This window comes from Neomonachus schauinslandi, chromosome 12 (genome assembly GCF_002201575.2).
Source record: "Neomonachus schauinslandi chromosome 12, ASM220157v2, whole genome shotgun sequence".
Classification (NCBI taxonomy): Eukaryota; Metazoa; Chordata; class Mammalia; order Carnivora; family Phocidae; genus Neomonachus; species Neomonachus schauinslandi.
In genome coordinates this window covers 25,701,991-25,714,235 of record NC_058414.1, presented here as the reverse complement: position 1 = coordinate 25,714,235, position 12,245 = coordinate 25,701,991, and the positions used below count along the sequence as shown (strand labels likewise).

The 12,245-nt window shown below is 32.8% G+C and overlaps 1 protein-coding gene across 7 annotated transcripts in view; it reads left to right on the top strand.

Annotated features, from left to right (window-relative positions):
• CACNA2D1 (calcium voltage-gated channel auxiliary subunit alpha2delta 1) overlaps positions 1 to 12,245 on the top strand; it is a 503,379-nt gene that overhangs the window by 442,398 nt on the left and 48,736 nt on the right. For 5 of the 7 annotated variants that reach the window (XM_021689797.2, XM_021689799.2, XM_021689796.2 and 2 more), the window contains exons 16-18: positions 3,766 to 3,843; positions 5,755 to 5,829; positions 6,108 to 6,182. In XM_021689797.2, coding sequence (XP_021545472.2) covers positions 3,766 to 3,843; positions 5,755 to 5,829; positions 6,108 to 6,182 — 228 coding nt within the window. Of the gene's footprint in view, positions 1 to 3,765; positions 3,844 to 5,754; positions 5,830 to 6,107; positions 6,183 to 9,273; positions 9,331 to 12,245 lie in introns of all 7 variants that reach the window. The other 2 variants (XM_021689793.2, XM_021689795.2) reach the window with 1 other exon arrangement.

The following is a 12,245-nucleotide window of genomic DNA, read 5'->3' as shown; positions in this document are numbered from 1 at the left end:
TTGTTATTAACATATAATGTATTATTTGTTTCAGGGGGACAGGTCTATGATTCAACAGTCTTACACAATTCACAGCACTCACCATAGCACACACCCTCCCCAGTGTCCATCACCCAGCACCCCATCCCTCCCACCCTCCTCCACTCCAGCAACCCTCCGTTTGTTTCTTGAGATTGAGTCTCTTATGGTTTGTCTCCCTCTCTGGTTTCATCTTGTTTCATTTGAATTTTTATGTAAAAAAAATACTAAAGTCATGTGAATGTATACCTGCGACTGCAGACTTTGAGTAAATCTGAGGAAAGGTTTTTAAAGTAGACTTCAGCTAGCAGGAGCATGCATAGCCTCCACAACTCAAGCCAGACCCAACGAGGCTCAGAAGTACACGCAATTAAATAGGCAAATAATCTTACCCTACTCTGAAATCATCACAAACCTAATAACCTCTTTATATATAATCTCTTCTTTCAAATTCAACCCCAGATTTTTATGGAAATAAGCCATTGAAATGATCAGACGTGGTGCAGTGTAACAAAAACATGTCAAGTTGTCCGTTGTACAATTGAAATTTTAATAGAGGTCATACTTTGATCTTTCAAAGCAGTGGTTCTCAACTGGGGGTGATTTTGCCACGCACAGGCCATTTGGATATATGTCTGGATGTTTTCCCTTGTCGTGACTGGGATGGGGAGGGATTGCTACTGGCATCTCGTGGATAGAGGCCAAGGATGCTACTAAAAGTGGTACAATACACTGGACAGTCCCCTCACCCCATGCACGTGCACACAACAAAGAATTATGCAGCTCAAAATAGCACTAGAGCTTAAGTTCAGATAACTTGTCTAACGTAAGTTTTACTTCCTAGTGTGAAAATTATAAATAGTAAATATCGTACTTAAGATTTATTCATAGGCTTAATCTTGATGAGATGACTTAATTGATGATTTGACTAATGTAATATATCAGAGAGAACCAGAATACTGAGCCCTGAAAAGTAAATGCTGATTCAGTAACCCTTTCTCCTACTTGGAGTACAATTATATGCTGATACTACTTTTCTGAATGCAGCAATGACCCCAAAGGGCAAAATGCAATCCATTTAGAATTACTTATCATTTGGTTCTTGTAAAATAAACATATACAGGAAGTTGGAAGAAAAATAGGCACTATTAACAGCAGCTTTGCATGCTAAGAAAGATAAAGTGAAGCTTGCTTACCTCAAACGCTAGCTAAAATTACTATCCAGCGCTCCTTTGACATCACATATTTATTTAAGGTCACATGGTCATCTAAAGCTATGGTCAAAATGTTTCATTTTTCCAAATCCATCACAGGACAGGGTATGATAGAAGGAGTCAATAATTATGCCCTCTAGGATTTCCTATGACCAACAAAAGTTCATTAACCAGCACATCTGCGTTGTTGGTAAGGTTCTTACTGATAGCACAGATGATGTTAGGAATAGGTTTTGGTTCTAAACACGCTGTTCAGTAAGCTGGAACTAAATGTAAAACAAAAAAAAAGTCACAGGAATTGGCTAGTCAGTGGACACACAGAGCATTCTTGTACTAACGAGAATGAAAAGTGACTGTCTTGTATTTCTAATTACATGTCTATAATCTCTGCATGTAGAAGATTTACTATATATGCTGCTCAGTATGTGCTGTGGTTACATTAAGAAAAAAGTGGTAAACATATTCCAAGACAAAATGTAAAAAATGAGAAAAACGAAAAGAACTCTGGAAATTCAGAAGAAAGAAGCCATGTATTTGGGGATGGTGTAGGGTGAGGTTAAAAAGATGGTGATAGTTTAGCTGAACGTGTAAGTCCAGGTGAGGTTTCTGTAATTGGTGGGGAGTAGCGAAACCACACAAAGAGGGTGCGGTATGAGTTGAGCAACTGCTGGGTATGTTGCAAAAATACTACCTCAGTCATTTTTGGAGCTAACGGGAGATGAGAACAGAAACAAGACTGGGACAACGTTGTGGAAGGGTCCTTTTATTTGAGAGATAAAGTGAGCTTCTTTGGACAAAAAGAGAGAGATGAAGAGAGTTGGAATCAAGAAAACACAAATATCAGATAAATTCCAGGAGAGCAGAAATCACGTCTTATTTCTCTTTTTTGTTCTCTAGAGACTGGCACAGCGTCTAGGAATAGAGTACAAATTTTTTGTCCTCTTAGTAAATGAGAGAATAGAAATTGGGCACCAGTGAGTTCGTCGATGATTGTGTCTCCTATGTTAGAAGTCTAGTATCTCATTTTAGGGTAGATATTACCATATTCTAAATATGGTAATATTAGAAGCAAATTACCATACTCTATATAAATGCAAATGTGATGTGCAGAAAATGTATCCATATATACTTTATCATATGTCATGCTAGCATTTCAATAAAACTATGCATATACATTGTAACTCAAAAATTTCTCCAAAAGGAATATGTGCTGAATTAGGTTTTGGAAACAAGTTTTATGCGTTATCTATAATCTGACTTTATTGAGGTGGAAAGTTTTTATTGCGAATGTGAATTTGCATATTTAAGGATGTTTTCATCGTTGAATATTCTGGCTTAGAACTAAATGGAGAGCCAACATGTATATCATCATACACCAGTTATGTGTAGTTGTTTCCTTAATTGTATTTGTCCCAAACAGTTTCATATCTTGTTCTGCCGAAAGCTTCCATGTGATTGTCCTTCTTCATTAGTTCAGTTCTCATTGTTTTTGGGCTTCCCACATGCACGATGATCAACTATTGCCTAAGACATTTTCTCCATGAAGCCATGCTGCTTCTGGAATTAGAACAAGGGTCATGAGATTTGGATTTGGGGTCATTATTCACAAGGAGATAACTAATATTTTCTCAGCTTAGCAAATTTGAAATTTTCAGCAATAATTTTAATCATTTTAAAGTGTGATTCTTTGGAAAATGTAGTTTTGACATGAAATAATGGTAAAAAATATATAATTGCTGTAGATAGCAGTAATAAAAACAAAACAAAACACAACCTCTGACTTGAAAATCAGTTTATTTCAACTAATCTCCATGGATTCAATTTAATATCTGAAATTATCTACATGCCGATTAACACTAGGTCATTATTTTTGTTCATGTTTATTTTGCTCCATGACCAGACTGTTGGCTTCGATGCTTGCAGTTGGCTATATTATTTGACTTTGTCAAAAAACACTATTTGTTTTGGAGGGTATTGAGGAGCATTTAGAACAGCATAGTATTTACCTAGACTATTGCAGAAATGCAGTATTGATAGCATGTTTCTTCTATTTATCCTGCTATACATCTGTGATGTATAATGAGGCCTTTGGCTTAGGGCATGAAAGAATTAAGAATGAAGCTACCAAAAGGAAGGCAAATAAATCCTATGAAACGGTATTTTATTATCACCCTGCTCATGGAATCCTGTGATATTAGGTAAACTATCACTGTAAACAGAAGGGTGCAAGGGCAGGGTGACTGAAATATTTAGTGTCATTTGATTTTTTTTTTTTTTTTTTACATTATTCTCAATGCTCTCTTAGGCTATTTTAGATGTCGCATGCTTCAATAGCTGCCTAATCGATTCTGATTATTGATTTTTTTTAATAAAAATAAAAGTTTTTTAAAAGCTTTCAAAATTCTTTAATAATTCTTTGTGTCTCTTTATAATGTAACCATAAAATGCAGTGTCGGATACCAGAGACTACTGCAAAATGACAAAGTTTAAATTGTAATTCTGACTTGCCTTTTCTTTGTGAATCTATTTTTAGGAACTAGGACTTGTCATTACTGGAACTCTTCCGGTCTTCAACATAACGGGCCAAGTTGAAAATAAGACAAACTTAAAGGTTAAAAGTTAATTGATAAAATTAATAATAATAAATGATAAACGGTGACGTTGAAGCTGAGTGTGGATAAGATATTTCTATAAGGAAATACATACAATGTAACTGTCTTGTGAGACCAGAAGTAAGAGGGAACAGCTGCTTATATGATAACCACCTGGGAAAAAGGAAATGCAGGTCAAGTTCTCTGCTTCCCCAGAGCCAGGAGTCAACTTAACTCTATTTAACTATGAACTGATGAGAACACAAGTTCAGACTCTGGGAGGAATTACATGATAAATGGGCAATACTGTGGTGTTCCCCCCCCGCGCCCCCCCCCCTTTTTTTTTTTTTAATGTGTCTGAGTTATCCTTGGAGCTCAGAAAGAAAAATCCAAAGAACAAAACCATGGTGATGTTTGTAGCCTGTGTATAAAGGTGTATTTCTTGAATCATTCCTCCTCCAACTCCCATTCAAACAGTGGGTTTTTTTTTTATCCTCACATAAGTTAAGCATCTGATTTAAAATGAATAGGTCTCCATTTTTTTTCTATTTTTTAAGATTCAAGAAAAATACTTCATGAATTTCCTAACAGTGTTGATTTCTGCAGCACTGGTAATATTGTCAATGCAATAAGATACTACCAACTTAAAGTTCTGAAAAGTCTGTATCTTGTACTTGTTAAATTCCATTCCTTATTTTTCAAATACTCCTGATTTTGAGGGAGGGTTGCATTCTTGTTTCTTAGCTTGCATCAGAAAGAATTTGGGATTGCAGGAGAAATTAAGATTTTTTTAATACTAAATACTCATTTTATGCTTTGGTTGACATTCCAGATTGGAAGGAACTTTATTTCCAGTTTATGGCATAATAAAGTCTACTGCATTTATTTGTTCAGTTATTATAAATTTCAGTTGAACTCTTTATTTTAATAATGTGGCCATCAAAAACATTAGTTATTTCTCTTGGGGAAACCATTATCATTATTAAATATCTGTGGGTTCTAACTAATTTAACCCATAAAGAGTAATTGTCTAACTCCTCAGATGGACTGTTTAAGGAATTGCTTTAATTAGGAATTTCTGCTTAGAGTAGGATTGGTCCCTGGCAAAAGAAAATAGTTCTTGACATAACTTTCTCTGTCTCTGTGTACCTACACAAAATTCACAGTGTTCTCATAATAACTATTGAGTGGATTTTATAATTTTCTTTGTAACATTTTATTTTATAATTTATATAATTCTATTTAAAACAAAAATTCCTGATTCTAAGTTTTAATACCATTTTCATCTTTAATGTCCCAGGGAAGATTATGATAGCAGTTTGCCACATAGCCTTGTTGACTTGGAACTAAAGTTTTGATACCCATTGCTTGGTATTTAGAAGTTACCAGCCCTGAGAAACAGTTTTGAGGGTTTCTGCTATTTTATTACAGTGAGGTCAGATACTTTTCAGGATAATTACACATATGCAGGCACTGTCAATAGCAAATAAAAACAAAAACAAAAACAAAACCATTATTTTCTCATTTCACATTACTGATACCTTCAGGCTGAACATTTCTGTGATTTTTTTAATCATAGTACACCACAGAGTCACAGAGTACTCTCACACACACACAGCTACAACTGACTGTACAGAAGCAATTAAAATAAGTATTAGGGATAATGATTACAAGAGGCATCAAATAAAAATTTCCTATCTTCTGTTTTAGCTGTACTTATCAAGATTTCATTTTTTAAAGTTAATGATACAGTTGTGGGTAAACAGAGGTGAGAATCATTGTAGACTGATATAAGTGTCTCACCCTTATACATGTTTTAGCTAGTATGGAATACACCTATTGTCAAGCAAAAGGATGAGCATATATTAATTGTGTACAAATATATGCATTTTTGATATAAGATACACTTCCTTTTTGCTATCTTCTTATAGAACCAGCTGATTCTTGGTGTGATGGGAGTTGATGTGTCTTTGGAAGATATTAAACGACTAACACCGCGTTTTACAGTAAGATGAAATTTACTCTTTGGGTGTCTTTTTCATTTTAGAGCTTTGTACTGATTTAACTTGTCTATAAAGCATTTGAGTAATTCTCAAAAATCATGTGCATTTAACTTCACAAAGGAGCTAAACGTTAAAAAGGATCTTAAAATATAAAGATACCATGTTATCTTTCTTCATGCTTTAAAATGTATTGTGTAAGAATTTTTTCTTTTAAAGAATGTGATTTCTGATTGTGATTCAGACTGAAAGTTTTCTGGTTGTTTTTTTTTTTTTTTCCCCAGCTGTGCCCCAATGGCTATTATTTTGCGATTGATCCTAATGGTTATGTTTTACTACATCCAAATCTTCAGCCAAAGGTATGTATATAATGTGTTTACAGTGACTCATGCAATTCTGTAAAATTAATGGTTAATGTTCTTAATAGGTTTGTCATCTTTAAACTCACTATATAGCAGTAAATATACAAGAATGTTATATCTATTATGTTAATGGATGACAAGACCACAGTTTATAATATATGAAAGTGTGAAAGCAGTTTTCATTTTCTCTTACTAATTTAGCTATCCCATATTCCTATCGAATATTTAACTATCCAGTATTCACACCTCAAAGACAACCATTATCCTCCTGTGCCTAAATTCACACATCCCACCTGGGGTTGTGATTCAGGCTGGAAGGTAGTGAGGAGATGGCCCCAGATGGGTGTGAACCTGATAAATAGAAGTAATGTTCCTCTATGCTCAGGCCACATGTTCTGACACCCTTTTTTCTGGTAATTATCTCTCCTTTTCATCTCCCAGAGGATTTGTCTTTCTACTTTTGGGCAGGCTTATAAAACTTCAATGAAATTCAGTTAAGTAAAACTCCACGGGATGGGCTTCAGAAATGGGAAGTGTTTATTCATCAGGGAGTTGTGCAAAAGAGATAAACTCCCTTAGAGAAACTATTTTACCCTAATCTTTATGCCAAGATATAAAATATTTTCCTATATATCTCCTCAAATTTATTTCACTGTCCATTAGTGCTTCACAGGTGGGGTGAATATATATTTATCTAGAAGCAAAAAGTGGCAGAATCTTCCTATATTATGTAATTGTAATTTATAAACATCTTCAAGTTATTGTTTAACTTTGAAGATGATACTGAAGATACTTTAACCCATGCTGGAGGGAAATATATCTGAATTTAGGTTTACTACCATCTTTTTCTCCGTCATGGGTATTTCATGTTAGTGATATCTTAGGGCATACACAAGTAGGTGCATAAACACACACATACATTTAATGTTGAGTCATCTAAATATTCAAATCAATGATAATTAAGAACCATTGATATTGAATACAAAACCATACTAAGTGGTTACAATACATGTGTTGATTTTAATTCTTCTCACTTTGGAACTTACTTCCATATAAAATCCATCGTGATCTAAATATTAGCTAATCAAATGTAGCTGCTGATCACTCTGCATTATTTTTCACGCGTTTTTTTTTATTATTATAAATGCTATAGGCATTTCTTCCCATTATTATGAGTATCACAGCGTTAAGTTCCTCTTAATAGAGTTATTTATGATTAGCTAAACAGTCTGTGATTTTGTCACAGTTGAAAATTTTTATCTTTTTAAATCTTGTTTAAGATTTTTAAAAAATTTTCGTTATTGTTTGGTCTTTGTATATACAGTATATTTTCATTTATATTTCCACAACTGAAGTGATTTAAAAGCAGTAACAATGTTATATGCTCAAGGGTGTGAAGGATCCCCATTTTTATGATTATAGTTCTTAACCCCTTCCCCAAAAGGAACTTTATTATTGAGACAAAAAAATAAGAATAATGAGAATAATGTACACACAATATAAAGATATAAATCTATCACTTAGAGGCAGTAATTTGAAAAAGGTTTTCCCCTTTTATACATTCTTCTAATAACCAGTATTTATGGAGAAAATTTTTTTTTACTCTTTGATGTCAACATACATTTGGCTCAGATTTGGAATAATTTACTAAAACTCATAAAATTACAACGAGAATATAAATTCTCTAGAAACTCTTATTACAGCCCAAGTGACTTTTCTTCAGGAGTATGTCAGCTTTTCATATTTTTATACAGGAAATTATTATAAGCAAGTATGCAGCAAGGATATTTAGAAAATGCTCTTTTATAAAACCATTAAAATATGTTTGAACAATCAATGTATTCTTTTTTCTGAAACTCATGCTTGTGAATTAAATGTGCTTGTGAATTCTCATCATTAGGTTAAACATGATGATTTCTATTGTGTGGGTGATGGTGCATGCTATACAGGTAGAAGAAAGAACCTCATAAAAGGATGATACAGTGTGAGCCAGTGGTTTTAGAAATTGACAAGTACAAAGGACCAATATGGTAACAGCTAGTGTACTAACAAAATTATTCTCAATCCTTTTATCAGAAATATACCAGTAGAAATAAAGGAAGATAATGCTCTGTTTTCGAGTATCCCTTATTTAACAAGAGCAAAGTTTAGTGTTATTACACATATTCTTTGCTGAATGCCTTGTGTTTGCTTCCTAAAACAATGATCTTAAATTATTTCAGTATAATTTTGTAGTTTGTAGAAGGCAGTATGAGTATCCTTTAAAAAGGCTTTATAACAGGAAATAAAGTGGCTATAAACCTTTTGCTTATCTAATTTTCTAAGGAATCATTATTTATCTTCTTGAAGTGTACTGTCTCTACCATGACCACATTTTGACAAATACTGGATTATGTATCATACTTTGTTTCCAAATGCATTTTAAATTGCTTCCATTTTGTTTCATAAAAATTACCAGATCGGGTATGCTTACTAGATACCTAATTTTGGTCAATCTTAAGAAATATTTATTGTACAGGAAACTGTACATAATCTACATTTTAGAAGTCAATATTTAAAATAAGTCTACGAAAATTACAAAAAAAAATACAATAAATTTACAGTGTTAGGATTAAATTCTCCTTTAGTTCCACAGATAAAACATTTGGTAACACTTCAGAAAACAAAGGCACACATTTTAAGGGTTTACTATTAACACTTTTCAGAATCCTATAATATTTATATCTGAACACATTTGAATCATGTAAATTCTAAAATTTGCTGGTTTGGGTTTTTTTTTTTTTTTGAATCAGCATAAAAGTTGTCAGAGGCAGACTACCTTTCTCACTTCCCAAATATGTATTTCTTTGGAGAAAAAATAAAAGGAAAATATGAAGTCATTTTGCTAACCATTTTTTTGAGTATTTTTACTAGCATAACTTTTTTTTTCACCACAAATATTTTTAAACTTTTATTTGTTGACTCATCATGTACTCTGTGGTAATCGGTTTCTGATCAAGGAAATATCTGATCAAAATTGATTGTAGGATAGAAGCCTTACCTGTGTTGATATGTAGCATGATGAATTACCATCTTTCTGTTGCTTCAGCCTATTGGTGTAGGTATACCAACAATTAATTTAAGAAAAAGGAGACCCAGTGTTCAGGTAACTGTGAATGAAGTTAGCAGTGCCTTCAAATTTGCTAAATCAGAGTTGAGATTAAGCTTCTCTTCCTAAAAGCATATGATTAATGCTGCCTTTCCTGACCTCAAGCTTCCAGAGCATGAGTTGGAGATGAGCATCATTTCTCAATAAACTGGAGCAAAAATGTTATTAATGATGGCAGAGGGTGCAATCATAATGAGATGGCTTCTAAAAATGAATTTGTTCTTAAATATTGTGATATTAGTGTCAAATCCATGTAATCCTAACAGTTGCTTGTAAAATTAACTTCTAAGTGGAAATTAAAATACAATTCTGATGTGGTAATTTCTGTAAACCATAAAATTTAAGCCAAAATTTCTTCGAATCTCTAAAAAGTAATTTGGGATTAGAGGTAAGAGAAGTTTCCCTTAAGCTAATTAACATGTCCAGAATTGCAAATAAATGTGAATTTTTATTGCCTGACAAGCTCATGGCAAAAGCTTTTCTCTTTTGTTAACAAAATTTATTTATTTTTTATTTTTTAAAGATTTTATTTATTTGACAGACACAGCGAGAGGGAACACAAGGAGGGGGAGTGGGAGTGGGAGTGGGAGAAGCAGGCTTCCCACCGAGCAGGGAGCCTGATGCGGGGCTCCATCCCAGGACCCTGGGATCATGACCTGAGCCGAAGGCAGACACTTAATGACTGAGCCATTCAGGCGCCCCTGTTAACAAAATTTAAATGTTATTTTATGTATGCATATTTCTGTAATCACACTAAAAATAATCAGAAAGATACTTCCTCCAGTTTAGTATACTATAGTAAGAGAATTAGTACAGTAAGACAATTTCAAATTCCAAAGGAAGTTCAGTATGACTTAATGTTTTATATGTAAGTCTATCATTGCTTTAAAGTTAGTGATATTATAATGGAGAGGTAGTATGATAGTAAGAAGAGATTATTAAACTATGAATTAGTAAAACGGAATTTTAAATTAGTTGTATTTATAGCTAATACTTGGTCTTTGAGTAGTTCATTAAACCCCATTTTACTTTAATTTCTTAACCTGAAAAGCAGGAAGATTGAGCTAAGAACTTTTTTTTTTTTTTTTTTTACCCTACATTGTATATTCCCCCAGGAACTTAAATACACATGTTGATCTCCAGTTCCCTCTCCTGAAAATTCTGATTTAATATGACCAGGGATGGGACCCAGGTTAATGAATAGTATTTCAAGTTTTCCAGGTTCTTCTAAAGTACAGAGACACTGGATTAAGAAGCTTCAATTTTCTTGTAGCTCTAGAGTTCTGTGCAATCTGATCTTTATATTGTATCAGACTTCATAGCTTTTATGATTCCCGTAGAGGCTAAAATTCTATTTATGTCTTATATTGTTTTATTAAATTGTTTTACATTACTCTCCTTGCATGCTTCTTTTGTGTATTATCTTCATTTGTGTACATTTTAGTGAATTTTCATTTTTATAGTACTTTCAAATATTGCATGTAAATATTATGATATAATTTGAAAATAAACAACCTGAAAAATGGTTTGTTTTATTTTTGTTTTCCTTCTAAGGAAACCTCAAATGGCAAACTGGCAACCATACAAGACTTGAATTTGGGGGAGTATTTTTTGAAATAGGTAGTATTTTTCATAATAATACTGAGTATTTTTTGAAATAGGTAGTATTTTTCATAATAATACTAAGTATTTCCATTTAAAATTTGTGTAAAAGCATTCTGCCTATTTTAGTTCTACAAATGGTGTGTCTTTATGCCAGCTGATATTAAAATTTTACACATGAGGAATGTTAGATATTAAAATATCAAACAAAAGTATTGAGACAGAAGGGACTTGATTCCACTTCTCAAGACTGCTTGATGCTATTTTTTTATTAGAAGATTCTGCTTTTGGATTTTTCAGTTACTGTGCCTGTGATTCGTCTGTTAAAAAATGGTCAGCCAGATTGCCATTTAAAAAGTACAAGTTATGCATTGACATTTTGCTTTTATGATTTCATTTTCTTCTCTGTGTCTTTATATGTTGGATTGGGACATGATCTTCATATTGCCAATTCTTCCTGAAAATGCCTCGTCCCTGCATGCTGTTTGGGTCTGGTCATGCTATGCATTATCCATTGCATGTAAGATAATATTCTTATTTATGTTTATATTTTATCATTTTTATTATCTTGACTTTGTTTTGCAGTGAGTGTGTTAATTTTTAATGCTGTTACAGTGTTTGTGTGAAGATGATTTCTTTCAGGGGACTTTAAAGAAGCAGTTCTGAATAATGTCCACTTTAGAGTATCCTTTTGTTAATGATTTCCTTGGTTCGGTTTCTTAAGTAAAGGATTATAATTATTTTTTATATTGATTTTTATTTTCTCCTTATGAAATATGCTACATTTCAAATGAATATTTGCTTCTGAGGCAATATGTTGCTGTCCAAACAATGGTCAGTATTATCACCTATTAAACAATCTAATACTTTCAATATTCTAGAAACTTCTGATTCCAGATATCAAGCTCATGAGCAGTGCATATTTGTTAATAAAAGTTCCAGACACAGTTGAGATGAGTTTTTCATTTGCCGTTAAGAATACCGATTTATCAAAACATGGGAATCATAAACTTTCATTATTTAAATGGAGTTATTCCTTGAAGGAAGGAATTTTTCTCTTAATTATAAAATAAACACATTCCATATATAATGTCATTCAGCATTTGAAATAAGTGTTTAGTTTTACCATATTTTTAAATATTATTGTTTTGGGTAGTCTGTCCTTCTAAAACAGTGTTTAAAATAGTAATAATCTGGTTCATTTGGTGGTTTAAGAAAATTAAAAATTAAAAAAAATAGTGATAGTCTGAACATATTTTGGAAGAGCCCATGAAGCTGAGATCATTAAAATCCCAGTGACCTTGCACTAA